The sequence below is a fragment of the Ranitomeya imitator genome, chromosome 1, assembly GCF_032444005.1.
Source record: "Ranitomeya imitator isolate aRanImi1 chromosome 1, aRanImi1.pri, whole genome shotgun sequence".
In the NCBI taxonomy this organism is placed as follows: domain Eukaryota; kingdom Metazoa; phylum Chordata; class Amphibia; order Anura; family Dendrobatidae; genus Ranitomeya; species Ranitomeya imitator.
The window spans coordinates 677,759,727-677,786,272 of NC_091282.1; the positions used below are offsets into that span (position 1 = coordinate 677,759,727).

A 26,546-nucleotide genomic window follows, 5' to 3' on the forward strand; every position below is an offset into this window, starting at 1 on the left:
CAGGGTCTTGGTTGTTACAGTGGCATTGCTTTCCTCACGGGGAGAGTGATGTCACGCTTGGAAGCGAAGGAAGATATCCTTCACCAGGTAAACACAAAGCACACAACATGTTCGCACTCCAGGGGGAGCTCTGAACCTGCCTTTCAGGGGAACTTCCCTTGATATATATTCTGGCTGGAGGGGAAGTGAGTGAGCAGTTTGCCAGGGGGACAGAGAAGAGAGCAGTCAGACAGTGAGTGTTGGAAGGACTGAAGGGCCGAGCAGCCAGAGGTGCTGCAGCTCCTAGATAGTGGGATACGGAAAGAAGAACAGTGTTTAGTGAGCATGCAGGAGAATGAAGCACAGCAGATAGACACCAGGGGAGCATAACAGTGTTTGGGCTACCTCACTGGCCGCGCGCATATTCTGGTAGCCGGAAGACCGAGGTTGTGTCGGACTCTAGGAGGCACAGCAGAAATCGGTTGGACAGCTGGATTAGACATCACCTGTCTGCCTTAATACCCAGGAGGCACAGTGGCACATAGAGCCCAGGTCATGATAGAGACCCTATAAAAAGGGTCGAGCCACCTGTCATACGGGTTTGTGTCCTAACCTCATGGAGGACAGAGAGAATTGTGAGGACCTTGCCAGAAGCCAAAGGCAGTAAGGGACTACAACATCACCATGCTAATAGGAAGGCTTCTAACTCCACCTGGTAAAGGAGACTCTGAATTCGCTTCCAAGCCGGCCGGACCCTGCCTGTACCTGTAATCTGGTGCCCTAGACTGTTGCTGCCTGAAGTCTTCAGTAAACCAGGTAAAGAGACTGCAAACCTGTGTCCTCCGTTCTTTACTGCACCACTCACCATCCTCATCTATACAGCGGGAGCCGTGGGGACCTACTTCACTTGTGGGAAGTTATACCATCTAGCTGCCATAACATCACCCCAGAGGACGCCTTTGCAGCGTCGGTCCCCACTGATCGAATACCACAGGTGGCGTCACGAACAGAAACTTTATTTCAAATCCCTTTAAAAGCCCTTTCCCTTTATTTGGGGACCCAGGGCCACCAACGGGTCGCGGTCACCGTAACATCCCCTTTAAGTACCAGACCCGGTACCGAGTACACCCACGGCCCTGGCGGGCAACTCAGTTTCCAATCAGAAACCGGTCTTTCTCTATTATTTACAGTATAGAGTAAAGGACAATGACCGCCGGCGTTTTGCTGAATGTCTTGGAAAACTCAGTGGATGCAACGGCCTCTAAAAGACACTTTGTGCACATTTTTAAATCATCTGTGACCTCCCCTGATTCTGATGTTTTCTTTCCATTTTACTACATGTCCCTCTATTGAGATATTCACATTTGTTGTATTTGGAGCGCAGTATGTGAAATCTCTGATTGCAGACCAACTGGCTGTTTCTTCATAGTCTTCTCTAAGGACTTTCACCTCTCTCTCAGTAGCTGACCTAGCAGGCTAAACGTTTCAGATGCTCTGAAAAAAACTGTCCTCTGAATAGACCAATTGGCCAACAATGATCTGTGATTTTAACACAGACAGCACACGTCCATATAATACACTGGTCTGAACGAGCTCCAAAGCTGATCAATCGAGAGAGATGGGCTCAGAGCCAAACCTGGTTGTTTGCTTTTCAGAGTCTAAATGAGTGTTGAGCTTTATTTCATCCTTACTCTGGACACCTATGAGACCTCAAGCCTCTTTGCGGCATTCAGAGTTAATGCTTCTGCAGATAATGGATGATAAGCCTTGTGGTCTGCCGTCACCCGCCCTGGCTCAGCACCAAATAGTCCAGCTATACGTAAAGGAAAATTTTAGCTGATGGTATATTACAAATACGAGCATGTAAAGAGTCTTTCAAAAGTGGGTACACAAGCCTTTATAGCCTCTGGTTCACAAAATGAATTACGGTTGCATCAGTGTTTTGCATCAATATGATCCTCCACCCTTTACCTATCAGTCTGAAGCCTGCATCAGAGAAGCGAGCGGCTGCAGCAGAGGGTTCTGAGCGTGCACTGGTTCCTTCTGTGACACGGTGTGCGGACGCACCAAAGGATTCTTTCTAGGCAGCGCTTGCTATGGCTAAAATGGCTAAAAGTCAATCAACACCAGCTGAACGTTGCACCAAGTGCACATAGGCCGCTAATGTTATCGACAGCACAAGTCTCGTTTCCAACGGCCAATGAACTGCTGAGAGCAATGCAGTACAAAAAATCATATAATCCAATGAGCAAGTGTTGTACTTATTCATCAGAGAGTTTTATCACAGTAATCTTTCACTGTAAATGCAGATTTACATATCACTTAATTCAGCGTGAGGATAGAGATTCAGATTCACCCATATGTCAGGTTCGCGCTTGGGGAGTGTAAAACCTACTAGAAACAGAAGAACAAGGGAAAGAGCCTAGAACAAAAGTGTTTGTTGTCAAACTTTAAGGACCCAATTCATTAAACAATATTTCAGCAAGTCACAGTTACGCAAATATTTTACGACTTTTGACATTTTCATTTGCTTGTTTCTCCCAAACTTTGCCAAAATGGGCAGAGCTGATGTAAGATAGAGGCACGGCGGAGTGTAACACCATAGCTTGTCTAAATCATGATTTCTGATGTTCTCTACTCCATGGTTCTTACACCAGTCAGGCACATTGAGGCAGACGCCACTCTTCAGATGCTCCTGATTCATTAAGAGGCATGCAACTCTTAATACAATATCAACATCTGACTCCTACATGTCCACGGTCCAGGCCACTATGAAGATCTCTGGTCTTGGTAAATCTGGTCCTTTCTTTATTTTTTTTTATTTCATAGTTTGTTGACATGGTCATTTCTGCAACTAGCAGCTCAGTTAAAAGCTGAAATAGACAGAATCTGAATGATAATCAGCCACCAACATTATTGTTATAAATGACTTTTCTTGAGTCACTCTGTGTGGCTTTTATTTGCCAGGTCCTGTTAGTGTGCACTATGAACACTGTTAGGATTCCACTCTGTTTGCCTGCTGGTGTGATGGTTGCATGAGCTCTCGTGTGAGATGAGGATGAGACTCAATAGGTGTTTGTGTAAATTTATATAAGAGCTACAGTATCAATCACATGCTACATATAACCGTGATGGTACAAAAACACAGTAATACATACAGTAGCTACAAACATGAATTGGATAAAAGTAAAAATAAACTATGGCATATTGTCACTAATGTAGGACCAAACTTGCCCTGTTTAATAATATCTAAATACTAGTATAGAATTATTAATGAAGGACATCTATGGCACACAGAGCGCAGTGAACACCGTACGCTAGGCACAGTTCGAATCCTTCTTGTTGTCCCATGGGGTTTTGTGTCTGTGCCCAATGCTTGGCGCTCCAATACAGTGAAATATAGTAGGTACACAAGGTGCAGGTTTAAACTGGGTAGTACTGACCCCTCGCCTCTATGGTGTTTGGCGGTCTTGATGTGGAGGGAGACAGGAGAATCAGCAGGCAGGCTTTATAATCCAGGTAGTACTATCTCATTGCCTGCATGGAGTTTGGTGGTGTTGGTATGGTGGAATGAGACAGGAGAGTCAGAAGGCAGGCTTTGTAATCCAGGTAGTACTGTCCCCTCGCATCCGTGGAGTTTGGTGGTGTTGGTGTGGTGGAATGAGACAGGAGAGTCAGAAGGCAGGCTTTGTAATCCAGGTAGTACTGTCCCCTTGCATCCGTGGAGTTTGGTGGTGTTGGTGTGGTGGAGGAGAGACAGGAGAGTTAGCAGGCCGGCTTTGTGGTAAAACAGATGTAAAACTTTACTAAACAGCAGCAGATGGTAGATGTAGCAGTAGATGTTAACAACAAATGATTATTATTATTATTCTAGCGCAATTTATTTGACTACGCTTTACATGTGGGTAGGGGTATACACAATAAAAAACGAGTACAGTAGTCTTAAACAATTCAAGTCACAACTGGTACAGAAGGAGAAGGAGAGAGGACTCTATAGGCGAGGGCTCACAATGTACAAGGGATGGGTGAGGATACAGTAGACCTTGGAATAGCAGGGAAACAGTTGGATTAGTCATGCAGCAGAGTTTGTGATAGATTGGAGGGGTGTGAGATTGTTCGAGGGGAGGCCACAGAGCAGGAGGTTACAGTAGTCAACACAGGAGATGATGAGGGCATGGACTAGGGTTTTTACAGATTTTTGGTTGAGGAATGTATGGATCCGGGAAATACTTTTGAGTTGAATTCGACAGGAAGTGGAAAGGGCTTGGATATGTGGTATGAAGGAAAGATCAGAGTCAAGGATTAACCCAAGGCAGCGAGCTTGTGGGACTGGGGAGAGTGAGCAGCCATTTACTTTAATGGATAGGTCTGTTGGGGGTGTTGAGTGAGATGGGGGTACATCTTTGTAAAGTTTCAATGTTATAAGCTATCAGCAGCAGGAGACAGTGGCACATACTCTGTGATGAAAAGTTCTAAAACACAATCAATGGTAGCAGATATTGAGACCAAACGCATTGCAGCAAGTCCCTCCAGTGTGTAAGGCTGGTGTCCAGTGCTGACACTATGGAATGTTCTTCCTCTCCTCTAGAGCCGTGAGCCTTAGCTGGCCTCCATGTTTCAGTCCCACTAGTCTTCATTATGTGTGGGCAGCTGGCATTATGGATAACCTACTTCTGGCTGAGTACTCTTCCTGCATCCACAGCACACTTGCAATTAGTCTGTGTACTACTGTGGACTAAAGTATTCCTCTGCTTCCTGTAGTAGAATTCTTAGATGCTTCCCTCACTTTCCTCCAACTAGTCTGCTCCATGCGGCCTGCTGGAACGGGGAGAGTAAATCTTCTACATGTTGCTGTGCTACTCTCTGCCTCTACTCTGCAGGAACTCAACTCAACTCTGAGCATGATTGCCATAGTACTGTACCCCAAGCTTCACCCAAAAAATGATTCCCTAGCTACCAGATAAGTGATGTGATTAACTATTTAGTGCCTGGGGTGGGGAGCCTATCATGTATAAAATTCTAAATCATGGTAACACACACAGTACCACTATGGTAGTATAATGTATAAAATGGTGACGCACCGTGACACTATAGTAGTCCTTGCTGGAAACAGTGCAAAAGTTCAGTATTATAAATAACATTACTATGGTAATCCCCAATTGTGAGGTATTACATATCTGCATAATAGTACTCCTACAAAATTAAAGGGGCCTTTTGGGCCATTAATCCTTTTAGCCATTTTACCCATCTGCAGCTTGATGAATCCTAGCAACTAACAACAAGCACCTGAAAATGACCTCAACTTACTCGCCGGTCAGAGCTGCCACCGCGTAACCACTAACGTAATCTGCATACCCACAGCTTAATGCCAATTAGACCCTCCCTCGCCCCTGTAAATAGAATGGAGAGAAGGTAAAAAATAACTAATAATCAAGCAACAGCAAGAATGTACACCCTTAACAAGACTCAAAGGGCCTTAAAGATCAACCATTTTTTTTGTTATTTTTGCCTTAACTCTTTTCAGTAGCCATTGGTGTGGCTAAATGAAACTTTGTTTTTATGCATGGCAAATGGAATGACTTTGTTAGCCCTGGCCTGGAGTGCTTTGTCAAATATGTATTTTCTATGTTTTTTTTTTTTGTTCTAGTGTCTTTGTTTTTGTTATTCCACGAGGTATTCGCTTGAAAAAGTGATGCAAAACCACTGCAAAAAATTAACATAATGCACGGCAATGTAAAAACGACATTTCTGTTCATGTGTTCTGTAGTTTGTTGATTCTTTTTATTCTGCGCAATTGTTAAAAGAAGTAGCTAGTTATCATTTAAATAATTAAAAATATCATGCCGTCAGCAGAACAACTGCAAAAGGCAAGAGCAAACCTAATTCAGAAAAAAGACTGCCAGCATTTTCCTGAAGTGGCTTCGCCTAAGAAAATCTTGGCAGATCTACCGGTATCTTAAAAACATCAAATGCACATACCTTATAAAGGTTATATGGGACTTTTCTTATTTTTCGTATGAAGCTAAGAACTAACAGCCATGTAGTTGATATCTGCCTGGCGGTTCTGCTCGACGCGATCTCTGCCGGCTTAGGGTAGGCATGGACCGCTCCTGCTGATGATTCCCCTGCTTTTAATGACTTGATGACGACGGAACAGCGTCTTCTCTTCCGTTCTTCTCTGTTGTAGGGATGTATTTATCATTGTCATGCTAACTAACAGCCGGCTCCCTGCTGCCAAACTGAGGGGAGCCAACAGTCAATAAGCATTACACCTACAGTGATGTCCAGTCGATAGAGCAGACAGGGAGAGGAAGAGCAGCTTTGTTGATGTCAACTTAAAGGAAGCAGGAGAATTGCCACCTGAGCCTACAGAGATTGTACCCTTATGACCTATGAAAATGTCACCGTGGCCCAGCGGGACTCACCTCTAAGGCCCTAACCATAATACTGAGTGGCCCACTAGGGCAATGGGGATACTCGGTACCGGGTCCGGTCACTCTTAAAGGGGATTTCAGGGGAAAGGTCTTTAAAGGGAATTTGGTAATAAAGAGTTTGTTTGTGACGCCACTTATGGTTCTCGGTCAGAGGGGACTGGCGCTGCTTAACCCCTTCACCCCCGGAGCTTTTTCCACTTTGTCATTTTCGTTTTTTGCTCCCCTCCTTCCCAGACCCATAACTTTTTATTTTTCCGTCAATATGGCCATTTGAGGGCTTATTTTTTGCGGGACGAGATGTACTTTTGAACGATACCATTGGTTTTACCATGCCATGTAACAGAAAACGGGAAAAAAATTCCAAGTGTGATGAAATTGCAAAAAAAGTGCAATCTCACACTTGTTTTTTGTTTGGCTTTTTTGCTATGTTCACCAAATGCTAAAACTAATCTGCCATTATGATTCTGCACGTCATTACGAGTTCATAGACACCTAACATGTCTAGGTTATTTTTTATCTAAGTGGTGAAAAAAAATTCCAAAGTTTGCTTAAAAAAAAAAATTGCGCGATTTTCCGATACCCGTAGCATCTCCAATTTTCGTGATCTGGGGTCAGGTGAGGGCTTATTTTTTGCGTGACGAGCTGGCGTTTTTAAAGATACCATTTTGGTGTAGATACGTTCTTTTGATCGCCCGTTATTGCATTTTAATGCAATGTCGCGGCGACCAAAAAACGTAATTTTGGCGTTTTGATTTTTTTTCTCGCTACGCCATTTAGCGGTCAGGTTAATCCTTTTTTTTTTCATAGATCGGACGATTCTGAACGCGGCGATACCAAATATGTGTATGTTTGATTTTTTTTAATTGTTTTATTTTGATTGGGGCGAAAGGGGGGTGATTTGAACTATTATATATTTTTTATTTTTTTAATATTTTTAATCACTTTTTTTTTTTTAATTTTGGCATGCTTCAATAGCCTCCATAGGAAGCTAGAAGCATGCACAACTCGATCGCCTCTGCTACATAGAGGTGATGCACAGATCACCTCTATGTAGCAGAAATGCAGGGTTGCTTTGAACGCCTACCACAGGGTAGCGCTCAAAGCAATCGGCCATCAACAACCATAGAGGTCTCAAGGAGACCTCTGGTTGTTATGGCAATGCACTGCTGACCCCCGATCATGTGACGGGGGTCAGCAGTGCGAGCACTTCCGGCCACGCGGCTGGGAGCGCTAATTAAATGCCGCTGTCAGCGCTTGACGGCAGCATTTTTAACTAGTTAAATGGGCTGTTAAATGGGCTGTACAAAACAGCTGACATGTCGCGGCTTTGAGGTGGGCTCACCGCCGGAGCCCACCTCAAAGCAGGGGATCTGCCAGCTGACGTACTATACCGTGAGCTGGCAGAAAGGGGTTAAAGAGGTCCTCTGGGGAGATGTTGTTGCAGCAAGATGGAAATGCTTCCCACAGGTGAAGCGGGATCCCCAGGGCTCCCAAGATGTACAGGCAAGGATGGTGTATGCCGGCAAATAAGTTGAGGACACAGAGTTGTAAAGTCTTTACCTGGTTTACTGGTGGTAGCAGTTCAGAGTACCAGGCACAGGTGGTGATGTGGTCCACCCGGCCTAGAGGCAATGGTAGATCCCTCTCCCACGTGAGGTCCGTAAGCCTTTCCTACTTGTGCTGATGTGCGAGGTCCCTGCTGCCTGAAGCTTGCTGGCAAAGTACCCCTTCCTTCCCCTGTCCTGGGACAGGTACCTGTATGGCGAGCAGCTTGAACCATTTTACAGGGTCTCTATTACGACCCGGGCTCTTCAGGTGCTGCTTCGTCATCAGGTGTGATGTGGGAAAATTAAATACAGTTCAATGCCCTCCGGTTCTGTCGCGTGTCCTGGAGCACAACATGACCTCGGGCTCCCAGTGCCTGGTTCCTGAACTCTGGCTCTGAGGGAGCCCGGTCACAGTTCTGCTTTGAGCCCCCTTCCTTTTCCACTGTGCTCCTTTCCTCAGTAGCTCCACCACATTCCACACCCCACGGGTTCTCTTTCTTTCCTGGAGCTGCAGCACAAATCCTACTGCACAGCTCCGCTGTCTGCTCTTCACTCTTCAGTGTCTCTCTCTAACTGAACTAACTCCTCCTCCAGACCAGAAAACTTAAAGGGAACCTGTCACCCCCATAATCGAAGGTGAGCTAAGCCCATCGGCATCAGTGGCTTATCTTCAGCATTCTGTAATGCTGTAGATAAGCCCCCGATGTATCCTGAACGATGAGAAAAAGAGGTTAGATTATACTTACCTGGGCAGGCAGTCTCATCCGATGGGCGTCGCGGTCCGGTTCGGGGCCTCCTATCTTCATAGGATGACGTCCTCTTCTTGTCTTCAAGCTGCGGCTCTGGCGCAGGCGTACTTTGTCTGCCCTGTTGAGGGCAGAGCAAAGTACTGCAGTGCGCAGGCGCTGGGCCTCTCTGACCTTTCCCTACGCCTGTGCACTGCAGTACTTTGCTCTGCCCTCAACAGGGCAGACAAAGTACGCCTGCACCGGAGCCGCAGCGTGAAGAGGACGTCATCCTATGAAGATGGGAGGCCCCGGACCGGACCACGACGACCATCAGACCAGACCGCAGCGGGACCGCCCCTGGGTGAGTATAATCTAACCTCTTTTTCTCATCTTTCAGGATACATCGGGGGCTTATCTACAGCATTACAGAAAGCTGTAGATAAGCCCCTGATGCCGGTGGGCTTAGCTCACCTTCGATTTTGGGGGTGACAGGTCCCCCTTCTAGCATAGATTCAGAATGTGTTGTGTGTGTGTAGGTGCTTTACCTGGTAAAAGAAATCCCACTTGCCTCCAAGCGTGATATCGCACTCCCCGAAAGGAAGGCAACATCACTGTAATAACTGGTTACCTGGGGTGTGACAATTCCAAAAAGAAAGAAGGAAGGATCTAAGGTAAGGATAATCCCTAAGGAATCATCAGACCATGCTATAAGATGACATACAGTATATATTAAAAGATCCAAATCAAGGAAAAATGGGTTTTATATTGAAAAAATCATACAAATTTTATTGCACATATTTCATAACAGTCAATTATACAGGTATATAGGTGAAAAGAGCAGCTAAAGATGTCGGTGTTCAGATGGAAATAGTAACAATACTAGTCATACACCGGATAGAGAAACACATGTGTCTCACATGGCATAACCGCATCGGGTACACTAGAAAAAAATATATATCTAAGTTCGCTAGGGTTGACCATTAAACAATTATAAAATACAATGATCTGAGCCTAATATCAAGGCTAAGGTCAGACAAGTCTAGGTATATGGTAAGTAAAGCTCTGACCATAAATAGCCATAACTGGGTGGTTATAGGTAAACCCTTAAGTTTCTGTGAACATACCGGCCCCTAGGAGTCAACATTATAAACATCAAAAAAGGATATGATGAAATATACCTTGGGACATTGTTGGTACCGTCTGCAGGGCTGCCAGTGAGACACGCAGGAGCCTCGATGCGCGTTTCACTGCCTACGGTGTCATAGCATGGTCTGATGATTCCTTGGGGATTATCCTTACCTTAGATACTTCCTTCTTTCTTTTTGGTATTAGAGATTGTACCCATGCAGAACAGTTAGTTCATAGCCCATATGCAAAATTTATAGAAGTTCTGGATAACCTATTTAAGCACTATTTAAATAAAATGATTTATTCCTTGGAGGTAACTCTTGTATATTACTGTAGCGCGGAGTTGAGGGCAGCATCGTAGGAGAGTTGTTACAGGCGAGGTCTTCAGGTTCTCATGACAGATCAGTTTGTTAAGGATTTGCAGGTTGAAAGTATGGATGCCGTTATACAGTATTTTCCTCCTATTTCCCAGTGTTTTCCTCCTATCAGTGTTTGCTTACAATGTATCTGCTCTTTATGTTTTCTACAGATAATTGTGATGAGCCACTGGTGTCTCCGCTACCACAGTCGGCATTTGACAGCTCCTCAGAAATGTCTTTCGGGAGTGTAAAGCTCAACAGTCGAGATGGTATGTATCAAGGAGAAATCAGCAGCTACAACAGCAAAATGCATTTTTCTCTAAACTGTGATTAGGAAAATAAAATAAGAGCTGAATGTGAAGATCACCTCTCCTCACTGTCTGGGATTAAATATTTATTTCAGAAAAAAAATTAAAGTGCTTGTTACATCTGAGAGCAACAAGATGTTGTGGCTGAGACACTGATTCCAATGATGTGTCACTTGGTGGGCTGCTTGCTGTCATTTTGATAGAATCCTTGTTTTCCCTGCTTCACATTTAGCAGTGCTTCGAATGCTGAGCCCTGTTTAACCCCACCCACAACACTGATTGGCAGCTGTGTATAACCCCACCCACAACACTGATTGGTAGCTGTGTATAACCCCACCCACACCACTGATTGGCAGCTGTGTATAACCCCACCCACACCACTGATTGGCATCTGCATATAACCCCACCCACACCACTGATTGGCAGCTGTGTATAACCCCACCCACAACACTGATTGGTAGCTGTGTATAACCCCACCCACAACACTGATTGGTAGCTGTGTATAACCCCACCCACAACACTGATTGGCAGCTGTGTATAACCCCACCCACACCACTGATAGCTTTCTGTGTACAGAATATATTGAGAGAAAGCTGCTAAGCCGTGGTGGAGGCGGGGTTACATGGAGCAGGAGGACTAGGAGGCACGAGACAACCAGTCCTGTAGTGAGAATCTCCTGCTGATTGTATTGAGGCAGCAGCATGCATGGAATCAGACTTTGACACATCGCTGGAATCAGACTTTGTTGCCCTATATTATCCTGCTCGTAGATTACATAGCAAAGTCTTGCTGACAGATTGTCTTTACAGTCACATGTTTGCTGTGCCGAGAACCTGCAGAGACATTTATATCACTTGTGTAGGAGAGATCTGCATAAATAGCCATATTTAGCATTAATGTCCCTTTAACCCCTTAATGACCGCCAATACGTCTTTTAACTGACCTGAGATATAAGAGAATAGCCTCCCCATACAGATGACAATCCAGCATCTGTCGGCTGTACACTATAGCTGACAACTTGCTGTACCAGCCACGATCAGTATTTGCACCATCTAAATCTGTTTAACCCCTTAGATGCTGCTGTCAATAGTGACTACATCATTATAAATGGTTAACAGAGTGTGGGGGCTTCTTCTTTGTCACAATTGGTGCCCTCAGATCATGATTTTGTTGTCCTGATGTTTGCCATGGCAATTCATGACCAAATAGCGGCCTTAGAGTCTGACGGCTGTAGTAATCTGTTTAGAAGTTAGCAACACTTAGGTGGTAAAAATACACATTTTCATTTCTGTCATACCACTTTGCATTAATTCCTGTAAAGCACCTGAAGGGTTAATAAATTACCTGACTGCAGTTTTCAATATGTTTAGGGGTGCTGTTTTTAAAATGGTATCACGTTTGTGGGTTTCCCAATATATGGGACCCCTAAAGTCACTTAAAACATGGATAAGTCCCTAAAAAAATAAATTTTGTAAATTTCTTTGAAAAAATGAAAAATTGCTGCTACATTTTTAAACCTCCTAAAATGCTAACAAAATAAAATAACATTTTACAAATGGTGCTGATGTAAAGCAGACATGTGGGAAATGTTATTTATTAATGGTTTGCTGTTGTATGACTATCCGGATTAAAGGGATAATCATTCAAATTTAGAAAATTGCTAATTTTTTTACATTTTTCTCAAATTTTTGATATTTTTTATAAATAAACACAAAAAATGTTGAACAAAATTTACCATTATCATAAAGTATAATGTGTCACAAAAAAACAATCTCAAAATCACTGGGATTTGTTGAAGCGTTGCAGAGTTATTACCACATAAAGTGACACTGGTCAGATTTCAAAAATTTGGCTCGGTCACTAAGGGGTTAAACAACAGAAGAAGCTGTGAATGATGTAAATGTGTGATTCTTGCTGCAAAGGACAGTTAAGAAGTTGACGAGATGTCAACATCCCCCATTATGTTTGATTTGATAATTGTTTCTTTCTTGGCAGATAATGGCGGCTCTGAACAATGCATTGATTATAGACGATCGCTTGTATTTATCTGCTTTGTGTTCTCCTCTCACGCAGAAGCCGGTGGTTGGTCTCCGCTGGAATCGAGCGCAAAGCAATGGCTGCAGATTGATTTGGGAGAGAGATTCGACATCACGGGGTCTGCCACACAGGGAAGACACGGAAGCTCCGACTGGGTGACACGCTTCAGTCTTATGTTTAGTGATACCGGACGCAACTGGAAACCGTATCATCACGATGACACCATCTGGGTAGGGTTCTGCTCTTTATCAGCTTTCCACAGATGGGTGATTCCAGGAGGAACATATCATGTATGAATGGCTGGAGGTTGTTGAGTACATGAGCTTCTGGTCTCACTAGTCTACAAGTTTGGATTATTAGATTTTTTTTATAAATTTTTTTTAATTTTCTTTCTATCAGATCAATATTTTCTTTTGGTAAATGTGATTCCTTATTTAACTTTCCCAAAAGGCCAATGATATGTAAATGATGGAAAATTATACTCTTAAAGCTATGTTCATGGTTTTGCTGTGTTTTTTTTTATGCAGGCAAAACCTGCTTGAAGCTGCTACAAAAAATGCAACTTTTGTTGTGTTTTTTGCTACATATTGGCTGCATTTTTTTTTGCTTCGTTTTTGTTGTCTCCTGTGTCCTCCCCCCAAAAAATCATGCAAATTCCTTAAGGATTTTACACCCAAAAAGCGGAAACACCTGATACCTGCATTTTTGCTGCATTTTTGCACTTACCCATTTTTCTGATAGGCTGGGGTCACACTTGCGAGTTCAACGCGAGAAACTCGCACATCAATACCCGGCACTGCTGCCGGCACTTGGACTGGAGCGTTCAACTGCATGGTGGGCCATGTATATGGATGCACCTAAATAAAATGGGAATGGTTGGTGATATCAACTTCCTGTTTGTGGAACATTAGTATATGGGAGGGGGAAAACTTTTCAAGATGGGTGGTGACCATGGTGGCCATTTTGAAGTCAGCCATTTTGGATCCAACTTTGTTTTTTCCAATGGGAAGAGGGTCATGTGACACATCAAACTTATGGAGAATTTCACAAAAAAAAAAAATGGCGTGCTTGGTTTTAACCCCTTCATGACCCAGCCTATTTTGACCTTAAAGACCTTGCCGTTTTTTGCAATTCTGACCAGTGTCCCATTATGAGGTAATAACTCAGGAACGCTTCAACGGATCCTAGCGGTTCTGAGATTGTTTTTTCGTGACATATTGGGCTTCATGTTAGTGGTAAATTTAGGTCAATAAATTCTGCGTTTATTTGTGATAAAAACGGAAATTTGGCGAAAATTTTGAAAATTTCGCAATTTTCACATTTTGAATTTTTATTCTGTTAAACCAGAGAGATATGTGACACAAAATAGTTAATAAATAACATTTCCCACATGTTTACTTTACATCAGCACAATTTTGGAAACAAAATTTTTTTTTGTTAGGAAGTTATAAGGGTTAAAATTTGACCAGCGATTTGTCATTTTTACAACGAAATTTACAAAACCATTTTTTTTAGGGACCACCTCACATTTGAAGTCAGTTTGAGGGGTCTATATGGCTGAAAATACCCAAAAGTGACACCATTCTAAAAACTGCACCCCTCAAGGTACTCAAAACCACATTCAAGAAGTTTATTAACCCTTCAGGTGCTTCACAGCAGCAGAAGCAACATGGAAGGAAAAAATGAACATTTAACTTTTTAGTCACAAAAATGATCTTTTAGCAACAATTTTTTTATTTTCCCAATGGTAAAAGGAGAAACTGAACCACGAAAGTTGTTGTCCAATTTGTCCTGAGTACGCTGATACCTCATATGTGGGGGTAAACCACTGTTTGGGCGCACGGCAGGGCTTGGAAGGGAAGGAGCGCCATTTGACTTTTTGAATCAAAAATTGGCTCCACTCTTTAGCGGACACCATGTCACGTTTGGAGAGCCCCCGTGTGCCTAAAAATTGGAGCTCCCCCACAAGTGACCCCATTTTGGAAACTAGACGCCCCAAGGAACTTATCTAGATGCACAGTGAGCACTTTGAACCCCCAGGTGCTTCACAAATTAATCCGTAAAAATGAAAAAGTACTTTTTTTTCACAAAAAAATTCTTTTAGCCTCAATTTTTTCATTTTCACATGGGCAACAGGATAAAATGGATCCTAAAATGTGTTGGGCAATTTCTCCTGAGTACACCAATACCTCACATGTGGGGGTAAACCACTGTTTGGGCACATGGTAAGGCTCGGAAGGGAAGGAGCGCCATTTGACTGAAAAATTATTTCCATCGTTAGCGGACACCATGTCGCGTTTGGAGAGCTCCTGTGTGCCTAAACATTGGCGCTCCCCCACAAGTGACCCCATTTTGGAAACTAGACCCCCCAAGGAACTTATTTAGATGCCTAGTGAGCACTTTAAACCCTCAGGTGCTTCACAAATTGATCTGTAAAAATGAAAAAGTACTTTTTTTTCACAAAAAAATTCTTTTCGCCTCAATTTTTTCATTTTCACATGGGCAGTAGGGTAAAATGGATCATAAAATTTGTTGGGCAATTTCTCCCGAGTACGTCGATACCTCATATGTGGGGGTAAACCACTGTTTGGGCACTCGGCAGGGCTCGGAAGGGAAGGCGCGCCATTTGACTTTTTGAATGGAAAATTAGCTCCAATTGTTAGCGGACACCATGTCGCGTTTGGAGAGCCCCTGTGTGCCTAAACATTGGAGCTCCCCCACAAGTGACCCCATTTTGGAAACTAGACCCCCCAAGGAACTTATCTAGATGCATATTGAGCACTTTAAACCCCCAGGTGCTTCACAGAAGTTTATAACGCAGAGCCATGAAAATAAAAAATAATTTTTCTTTCCTCAAAAATGATTTTTTAGCCTGGAATTTCCTATTTTGCCAAGGATAATAGGAGAAATTGGACCCCAATTATTGTTGTCCTGTTTGTCCTGAGTACGCAGATACCCAATATGTGGGGGTAAACCACTGTTTGGGCGCACGGCAGGGCTCGGAAGGGATGGCACGCCATTTGGCTTTTTAAATGGAAAATTAGCTCCAATCATTAGCGGACACCATGTCACGTTTGGAGAGCCCCTGTGTGCCTAAACATTGGAGATCCCCCAGAAATGACACCATTTTGGAAACTAGACCCCCAAAGGAACTAATCTAGATGTGTGGTGAGGACTTTGAACCCCCAAGTGCTTCACAGAAGTTTATAACGCAGAGCCATGAAAAAAAAAAAAATTATTTTCTCAAAAATGATCTTTTAGCCTGCAATTTTTTATTTTCCCAAGGGTAACAGGAGAAATTTGACCGCAAAAGTTGTTGTCCAGTTTCTCCTGAGTACGCTGATACCCCATATGTGGGGGTAAATCACTGTTTGGGCACATGCCGGGGCTCGGAAGTGAAGTAGTGACGTTTTGAAATGCAGACTTTGATGGAATGCTCTGTGGGCGTCACGTTGCGTTTGCAGAGCCCCTGATGTGGCTTAACAGTAGAAACCCCCCACAAGTGACCCCATTTTGGAAACTAGACCCCCAAAGGAACTTATCTAGATGTGTGGTGAGCACTTTGAACCCCCAAGTGCTTCATAGAAGTTTATAATGCAGAGCCGTGAAAATAATAAATACGTTTTCTTTCCTCAAAAATAATTATTTAGCCCAGAATTTTTTATTTTCCCAAGGGTTACAGAAGAAACTGGACCACAAAAGTTGTTGTCCAGTTTCTCCTGAGTACGCTGATACCCCATATGTGGGGGTAAACCACTGTTTGGGCACATGCCGAGGCTCGGAAGTGAAGTAGTGACGTTTTGAAATGCAGACTTTGATGGAATGCTCTGTGGGCGTCACGTTGCGTTTGCAGAGCCCCTGATGTGGCTTACCAGTAGAAACCCCCCACAAGTGACCGCATTTTGGAAACTAGACCCCGAAAGGAACTTATCTAGATGTGTGGTGAGCACTTTGAACCCCCAAGCGCTTCATAGAAGTTTATAATGCAGAGCCGTGAAAATAATAAATACGTTTTCTTTCCTCAAAAATAATTATTTAGCCCAGAATTTTTTAATTTTCCCAAGGGTAACAGGAGAAATTTGACCCCAATATTTGTTGTCCAGTTTCTCCTGAGTATGGTGATACCCCATATGTGGGGGTAAACTACTGTTTGGGCACATGCCGGGGCTTGGAATTGAAGTAGTGACGTTTTGAAATGCAGACTTTGATGGAATGCTCTGCGGGCGTCACGTTGCGTTTGCAGAGCCCCTGATGTGCCTAAACAGTAGAAACCCCCCACAAGTGACCCCATTTTGGAAACTAGACCCCGAAAGGAACTTATCTAGATGTGTGGTGAGCACTTTGAACCCCCAAGTGCTTCATAGAAGTTTATAATGCAGAGCCGTGAAAATAATAAATACGTTTTCTTTCCTCAAAAATAATTATTTAGCCCAGAATTTTTTATTTTCCCAAGGGTTACAGGAGAAATTGGACCCCAAAAGTTGTTGTCCAGTTTCTCCTGAGTACGCTGATACCCCATGAGTGGGGGTAAACCACTGTTTGGGCACACGTCGGGGCTCAGAAGGGAAGTAGTGACTTTTGAAATGCAGACTTTGATGGAATGGTCTGCGGGTGTCACGTTGCGTTTGCAGAGCCCCTGGTGTGCCTAAACAGTAGAAACCCCCACAAGTGACCCCATTTTAGAAATTAGACCCCCCAAGGAACTTATCTAGATATGTGGTGAGCACTTTGAACCCCCAAGTGCTTCACAGACGTTTACAACGCAGAGCCGTGAAAATAAAAAATCATTTTTCTTTCCTCAAAAATTATGTTTTAGCAAGCATTTTTTTTGATTCACAAGGGTAACAGGAGAAATTGGACCCCAGTAATTGTTGCGCAGTTTGTCCTGAGTATGCTGGTACCCCATATGTGGGGGTAAACCACTGTTTGGGCACACGTCAGGGCTCGGAAGTGAGGGAGCACCATTTGACTTTTTGAATACGAGATTGGCTGGAATCAATGGTGGCGCCATGTTGCGTTTGGAGACCCCTGATGTGCCTAAACAGTGGTAACCCCTCAATTCTACCTCCAACACTAACCCCAACACACCCCTAACCCTAATCCCAACTGTAGCCATAACCCTAAACACAACCCTAACCGCAACACACCCCTAACCACAACCCTAACCCCAACACACCCCTAACCATAACCACAACCCTAATTCCAACCCTAACCCTAAGGCTATGTGCCCACGTTGCGGATTCGTGTGAGATATTTTCGCACCATTTTTGAAAAATCCGCGGGTAAAAGGCACTGCGTTTTACCTGCGGATTTTCCGCGGATTTCCAGTGTTTTTTGTGCGGATTTCACCTGCGGATTCCTATTGAGGAACAGGTGTAAAACGCTGCGGAATCCGCACAAAGAATTGACATGCTGCGGAAAATACAACGCAGCGTTTCCGCGTGGTATTTTCTGCACCATGGGCACAGCGGATTTGGTTTCCATATGTTTACATGGTACTGTAAACCTGATGGAACACTGCTGCGAATCCGCAGCCAAATCCGCACCGTGTGCACATGGCCTAATTCTAAAGGTATGTGCACACGCTGCGGAAAACGCTGCGGATCCGCAGCAGTTTCCCATGAGTTTACAGTTCAATGTAAACCTACGGGAAACAAAAATCGCTGTGCCCATGCTGCGGAAAAACTGCACGGAAACGCAGCGGTTTACATTCCGCAGCATGTCACTTCTTTGTGCGGATTCCGCAGCGGTTTTACAACTGCTCAAATAGAAAATCGCAGTTGTAAAACCGCAGTGAAATGCGCAGAAAAACCGCGGTAAATCCGCCATAAATCCGCAGCGGTTTAGCACTGCGGATTTATCAAATCCGCAGCGGAAAAATCCGCAGAGGACCAGAATACGTGTGCACATACCGAAACCCTAACCCTAGCCCTAACCCTAACCCTACCCCTACCCCTAACCCTAACCCTACCCCTACCCCTACCCCTAGCCCTAACCCTAGCCCTAACCCTACCCCTAACCCTAACCCTACCCCTAACCCTACCCCTAACCCTACCCCTAACCCTAACCCTAACCCTATTCTAACATTAGTGGAAACAAAAAATGTCTTTATTTTTTTATTGTCCCTACCTATGGGGGTGACAAAGGGGGGGGGTCATTTATTATTTTTTTTATTTTGATCACTGAGATAGATTATATCTCAGTGATCAAAATGCACTTTGGAACGAATCTGCCGGCCGGCAGATTCGGCGGGCGCACTGCGCATGCGCCCGCCATTTTGGAAGATGGCGGCGCCCAGGGAGAAGATGGACGGGACCCCGGCTGGATCGGTAAGTATGATGGGGTGGGGGGGACCACGGGGGGGGGGGATCGGAGCACGGGGGGGGGAATCGGAGTGCGGGAGGGGTGGAACGGAGCACGGGGGGCGTGGAACGGAGCACGGGGGGGCTGGAATGGAGCACGGGGGGGTGGAACGGAGCACCGGGGGGGTGGATCGGAGTGCAGGGGGGGTGATTGGAGCACGGGGGGGTGATTGGAGCACGGGGGGAGCGGACAAGAGCACGGGGGGAGCGGAGCACTGGACGGAGGGGAGCCGGAGCAGTGTACCGGCCAGATCGGGGGGCTGGGGGGGCGATCGGTGGGGTGGGGTGGGGGCACACTAGTATTTCCAGCCATGGCCGATGATATTTCAGCATCGGCCATGGCTGGATTGTAATATTTCACCCGTTATAATGGGTGAAATATTACAAATCGCTCTGATTGGCAGTTTCACTTTCAACAGCCAATCAGAGCGATCGTAGCCACGAGGGGTTGAAGCCACCCCCCCTGGGCTAAACTACCACTCCCCCTGTCCCTGCAGATCGGGTGAAATGGGAGTTAACCCTTTCACCCGATCTGCAGGGACGCGATCTTTCCATGACGCCGCATAGGCGTCATGGGTCGGAATGGCACCGACTTTCATGACGCCTACGTGGCGTCATGGGTCGGGAAGGGGTTAACATAACTTTATTCTTTCATGAGTTATTTACAAGTTTCTCTTTATTGACAGCCATTGACATATCGGAGAGGTTAACATGTGAGGAGCTGATAGAAATTGTGTTGATGTCCGGTGAACGCAGTACTCGGGTCATTGCAGCAGATTTCAATGCAAGACACCCTGCGCAAGAAAACTGTCACCATTCCCATGTTGTTTAGGTGTATCCATATAAATGACCCATCCAAAAAAGTTTGCCTCTTCACTGAACATAATGTTCTTTGTAAGCTGAGGGGCCTGTTCCAATTTTTGTTTTGCCAATTCTATAAATTCAGTGTTGCAAAAATTTGAGAAAAGGTCAGCATTAGAGATGAGCGGGTCAGGCAAAATTCAAATTAGCCTGTCTGAGTGATTTTTTTCCTGGGAAATTTGATTTTCACAGGAGTTGTTCTCCACAATTGTAATGTCCCTTAGGGCTTGTTTCCATTTGCGAGAAACACGTCCGTGTCTCCCATGTGAAAAACAAGCTCTGGCACCGGCACTCCAGAGCGGAGCGGGCGGCTGCATAGCAACAGATGGAGCTGCACGCTCCACTGCCGGTGCCAGAACTTGGTTTTCACATGCAAGACACGGATGTGTTTCTCGCAAATGGAAACAAGCCCTAATTGTGATCTGAGGTCTCTCCAGGCCCCACAGCATTATAAAGGTTATCTGTAAAAAATAACAAAAGTCATTATACTCATCCTACATTCACCTCTTCATCCCCTCCACTACTCACCGCCACCTGTTCGGTCCATTCTGGCATTTTCTCATTCCTGCTGCTCGCATTGCAATCTTCACTACTCTCATGCCCTGCCAGACCGGAGGGATGTGGGCAGGCGTGCACTAGGTCAACAATGTCCCAATGGGCTCCATGACCTTTCGTACTTCTGCGCAGAACCCTCTCAGGCGCCATGATATCTGGAAGTCCGGCACAGAGTGAGAGACCCGAAGATACCATGGCAAGCAGTGGGGAATCAGAAGATGCATTGCGGACCAGACAGATTGTGGTGCGTAGTGGAGGGGCCCAAAAATGTGAGTGATGAGGTGAAAATAACATTTTTTTGAATTTTCTATTATAATTGGTTTATGGCTCATTATGGTTCCGAAAAATGGTGACCAGCGGAAACAAATTAGAAAAAAAAGACATTTTGATGAATGTAAATTTTTGTAAAATTTGAGTAGAATTCAATTATGTTCAAATGTATTCACTTATCTCACCACCTTTAAAATCCTGCAGAATTGGGCTTCACTAAGGCTAAGTTCACACTGGGCGTTTTTTATGCGTTTTTTATGCTGCATTTTCCAGTACCAGAAAAGTCTTTGAGATTTCAGAAATCTCATGCCCACATTGTTTGTTTTTTTTTTGCATCATTATTTTGTGCTTTGAATGGTTTCAGAACCGGATTCTATTGGATTGTTTTTTCTTTTCTCAACAGTAAACTTTATCAGCATGCACAAGAGACAAATTTAGCATGCCAAAAGCGCCACAAAAAAAGCAGCAAAAAAAACAAGGAAAACCATGAAAAACATGCTTTTTTTCTGCAGCTTGTATCCTGCCAAGAGATCAGGTTTTGCTGCAGGAAAAAAAAGGCTGAGAAAAAACCAAGTGTGAACTTACCCTAAGAGGTGGGACTTTTCTTGCTTGGATGTCTATTGTAGGTCAAAAGAATATTCTTAAGTTTGAAAGTTATTCTCTAAACATAGGAAAGGAAATAACTCCCCATTTGCTAGGCGTCTGACCTCTAAGTCCCCCCACCACCAATTCCAAGAATCGGGTCTCTTCCCCCCATGTGTATTTAAAGTTGGTCAATCATGTGAACTCTTGTTCCATGTATTCAAGATAGGACTGTAGGACATAGTGGTCTTCGGAACTACCGTAAAAATGAATGGAGCTGCAGTGTGCATGATCAACCTCTACTCCATTCACATGTGGTTCTTTAGGTCCCAGATTTTCAGGATTGTGGAGGTCCCCGCCATCAGAGCACCAGTGATCAGTAAGTTGCTCTTGCTATCTTGGACCATTTTACAAGATCACTTGCCTATGGGAATAATGGAATAGACGAAGCTCGTATGACAGCATTTAAATAGCTGTGGAAGGGAGTTTGTGTGAATTATGCAGCACTAAGGCTGCAATTCATCAAAGTTTTAACAGAAAATTTTTTGAAAAATCTCATATTTTTTTTGCACAGCGCAAGGCTTTGCAAAAATTTGGTTACGTTTGACATTTTTTCAACAGTTGTGTCCAGCACCGTCAAATCCTTCTTTCATTTGCATCTTTTTTAAAGTCTATCTTCAATGTGTTTTCCTGTTTGTTTTTTTTATGTTAGCCATAGTGGACAGAGTATAGGTTTTCCAAATGTTTTTGCATTATCTATCATTTTAACTTTTCAAAATGTCACCAAATTTGTCCTCGGAGTGATTTTATGCCCGACAGTTGTTTTAGCGTAAATTATGCTCAAATTTGTATTAAAAGCAAAAATGGCAACGAAAACTGTAAGACTAAAAGGAAATGTGACATAAAAAATGCAAATTGTGGATCTAGACTAAAGTATATGATTAAGTTGCAGATTTTTTAAATATTTTTACGTATACTCACAAGATTTCTCAGTGAAAATAAGTAAAAAATTCTGTGTAGAGAGCCTGTTTCTAATTAAAGGGAATCTGTCACCTCAAATTGGTGGGCTATGTAAATGCCCTGTTTTTAGTCTGATGGGCGGTGTTTCTTCTTCTTTCCTTCACCCCATCCTTCCCCGCTGTCCGCAATATTTTCCGGAATTTAAGTAGGTGTCCTCCATAGTTCGCGCATGCGCAATGCAATCTTGCCTCGTGCACGCGCAGTATGCTTTGCCCATCTGCGGGCAAAGCCGAAAAGCATTACTGCGCATGCGCCGGCGCACTACGTCCCAGAACACAGCGAAATACTTCCGGGGCATAGTGCGCTGGCACATGCGCAGTAATGCTTTTTGGCTTTGCCCGCAGATGGCCAAAGCATACTGCTCATGCGCGAGGCAAGATTGCATTGCGCACACGTAAACTATGGAGGACGCCTACTCAAATTCCGGAAAATATTGCGGACAGCGGGGGGTGACCAGAAACAGGGCATTTACATAGCCCGCCAATTTGAGGTGACAGATTCCCTTTAAAAGGCAGAGATCAAAAACTGGGCCATGACTGTAACATAGGTCATGGCCTTTAGAGTTTGTTCACTTTTTTGCTGCATTATTTTGGGGGTTGAAAGATGCATTTTACAGTACAAGCAAAGTGAACGAGATTTCAAAAATCCCATGCAAATTCTTTTTTTTCTTACGCATTTTTTGAGCTGCTTAGAGTTTTTTAAATCTGCAGCATGTCACTTCTTTCAGCATTTTGTCAACATTTTTCTATTGACTTTGGAAAAAATGGACTCGAAAACTCATTAAAAACACTTATTTTAGAAACAAAATTTCCTGCCAAAACTTCAGAAAAAAACACCGCAAAAACACCATATGTGAACATACACTAAATGATAATACTGTATGACTTCCAGAAAGCAGCTGACGTTTTATAGTAACTATTTGTATAGCAGATAGAGTTGTCAGCATCTCCTTTGACAGGTTGAGACACTGGACATTGAGCATGCAGATCTAGGTCATATCTTTTGTGCAGAGTATTTGTGTTAAAATATAAAATCCCTGACATGTATTCTAAATAATAGATAAGAAAATGTAAAACTAAAACTATACATATTGTGTGAAAAATATAGATACTTTGCTCTATGTACAATGCTATACTATTTTCATAGTGCCCCATTGTACAAAAAATAACTTCTATAATACTGCTACAATATATAAGAATGTAGATGTAATAATACTGTCCGATATGCTTAAACACATAACTAATATACTATGGACCTATATGTACAACAATATAAATACTATAATGTTGCATTTAATGTACAAAAATATAATTACCATACTACTACACCCTATGTACAAAATGACTGTCTCTGACACTGCCCTCTATGTACAAGAATGTAATTACGATAACAATGCCTCTTCAGTACAAGAATAGAACTACTATAATACCGCCCCTATGTACAAGTATATAACTGCTATAATGATCTTTTTATTTAAAAACTGACAACCATATATTACAGAATATTTACATTGAAATCACAACATTGCCAAATCCCAACAGTTGCCTCCGCTTTTTCAAGGTCTATGGAACATAAATGTTTATCTCTCTATAATGGATGGAGTCCATTATAAAGTTCAGCATCAGACAGCGGCCAGACAGATCTCCAGGACTCCCTCCACCTGGACATCAATAGTATTACACAGAATCCCAACACCGTCATTTCTCTCCAGCCCGAAGGACCACAGTGACGGACCCAGTCTCCAGTCTCTCTTGGCTGCATACACCTGGGCATTGCCCTTCAAATACTTCTCACTGTTCACATTAATGGAGCTTATTTTCAGCCGCATCCTGATTACTTTCAGGTCTTCTTCCTCCTTCCACTGCTGTCACCTGCAGTGCCCCATCTCTTCGTGGACACGGTAGGGTCAGGATCCATCTCATCAGAGACATTTTCTAAGGTGTATGAAGGACCGTGCTCCATTTCTGCCTCTTCTTCCTTGTCTTCTCCCAGTACTTTGTAACGTCTGGGACTTATCTCCAGCACTGGAAACTCAGAGGTTTTCTGCACTTCTATGTCTTTTCTGAGGGAATCCACAAAGACTTTTCTTCTTCTTCTTACAGTCACATACCCATCCACATCCACACTGCACACTGCGGATAGATTAACAGCTTCTACAAATGTAATGGGCTGCTGCTCGGATGGTTTGGAGACAGGTTTTCTGGACACCTTAGGTCTTTCTTTAGTTACTGGTATTTTTTGCCCTACTTTAGGGGCTGACCATTGTTTAAATCTTAGTTTAATTGTCAATGATGGTAGTTTACGTTTTTCCTTAGCGTCTGAATGTACTTTATATGGTTCTTCAGTGGCTAGAGGCACTTTAGATGTTTCCTCAATGGCTGATGGTACTTTAGGCATTTCTTCAGTGGCTGGTGGTAATTTAGGCATTTCTTCAGTGGCTGGTGGTGCTTTAAGCACTTCTTCAGTGGCTGGTGGTCCTAGTAGTGCAGCATCCGTTAGTAATATCTCACACTCTGGAGCATGTTGACTGCTACTATGGCTTGTCAACTCATCAGTGCCGGCTTTTTGGACAACATCTGCACCTCTGGTGACTTCTTTCATAATTTCCAATGAGGTCTGGCCATTATATTTATTATGTTCTGCATGAGGGCAATCACGGAACGTATGCCCGGGTCCTGAGTACAGGTTACAGATGACGGTTCCTGTGCATTTGTTTTTTGTATGCCCGAACTGTCCACATAATGAGCACGTGATACGAAAGCAGTTCATGGCGAGGTGCCTGCCGCCACATCTATGGCACAGACGTGGCTGACCGGGGTAATAGCATATCCCCCTCTCTGAGCCCAGGTAGAAGGAGTGCGACAGATGTCTGGTTACACCATTCTCTTGTAGAAGCTGGATTTTCACAGAATATCCTCCATTCCATCTTTGCTCCTCATCATAGATCTTCTCGGGATGACTTCTCACCATGCACTGTCGGCTCAGCCAGTGCTGCAGATCCGCCAGCGCCACCACCTCAGACTGGAACAGAACAGTGGCCGTTATTTCCTGCAGCTTAGACAGCAGGATACAATGGAGATGATCCCAGATCTCATCTCCTCTAGTGTCATTATAGATGTTCCAGAACATATCCAGATCATACTGGAGCATAAAGCTGATGTCATAGATCCTGCTGGATGGGACATGGATCAGAGCGTAGACCTCAGACGCCTTAAACTTCATAAACTCTTTCAGAAGAACTTTTCCAATATAGAGTCTGGATGGGATCTTCTCCTCTGGTCCTGTGTACTTTATCCTGACTGCGTTCCTCCTCTGAGGTGGAGGGTTCACTAGTCTTGTGACATTGGAGAACAGTTTCCTGAACTGATGTTGGTCAGCAGAAGGGTTAGTGCTGGAGCTTTCCCCACCAACAGGTGGATCAGTGCTGGAGCTTTCCCCAGGTACAGGTGGATCAGTGCTGAAGCTCTCCCCAGCCACAGGTGGATCAGTGTCAGAGCTTTCCCCAGCCCCATGATTACTGACACCTGTTTGTGCTGCAAAAATGTCCAGTTCCACTACTGATTGTTGTATAATGTACTCTCCATTCACTGACATGGAGGATTTAGAGTCCATTACTACTGACGGCTCACAATCCATTATTACTGCAGTGTGGTCTCCATTCACTGACATGCAGGACATAGACTCCATTACCACTGACTGATGTACAACATTGTCTCCATTCACTGACATGGAGGGTTCAGACTCCATTATAATGTTTGTATCTATTGCAGACAGGCGAGCACCAGTGAGCGGGGTCTCACACACAGCACTGAGCGGGGTCTCACACACAAAGTCAGTACAGGGGGCACTTTCTTTATCACACACAGGAGCTGTGCTCACTTCATTGTTGCATACAGAGTCCACTGCAGTTAACCCCTCGTTTGCTGACACACTTTCCTCAGCAGAGCTCCCAGCATTGTCTGCTGCCTCAGACCCCTCACTTTGTGCGGCTGATATGGGGGCTGCATTTCTTACCGGACTTCCTTGCTCCTCACCGTGCACAGTTTTATTTTTAATGTCCTTTTTACCGATGAGGCTTTTTCTACTCTCCTTTGGGGCTCTGGATCCCCTCTTTTTCTCCATAGCCCAAGTTACCTTTCTGGGCACAGAGTTTACATATTTGACCAGCTTTAGTCTGCAATCATCCAGGATCTAACATTTCATCAATTTTAGGTTTGGATCAGTCTCATTCTTAATTTCATCTTTTAATTTGCTGATTTGCACTTTAAGCTTAAAAATACTTTGCCTTGTAACTTTAGCACTCAGTCCAGCAACATAACAAGCAGGTTTAGAAGACTAACCAGCCACCATTTCCAGCTTTCCATTACCATCAGGTC

General features: G+C 43.9%; 1 protein-coding gene across 1 annotated transcript in view; it reads left to right on the forward strand.

Annotated features, from left to right (window-relative positions):
- LOC138642083 (contactin-associated protein-like 5) overlaps positions 1-26,546 on the forward strand; it is a 484,494-nt gene that overhangs the window by 123,373 nt on the left and 334,575 nt on the right. The window contains exons 2-3 of the mRNA XM_069730012.1: positions 10,346-10,444; positions 12,557-12,750. Of these exons, the coding sequence (XP_069586113.1) occupies positions 10,346-10,444; positions 12,557-12,750 (293 nt within the window). The remainder of the gene's footprint in view (positions 1-10,345; positions 10,445-12,556; positions 12,751-26,546) is intronic.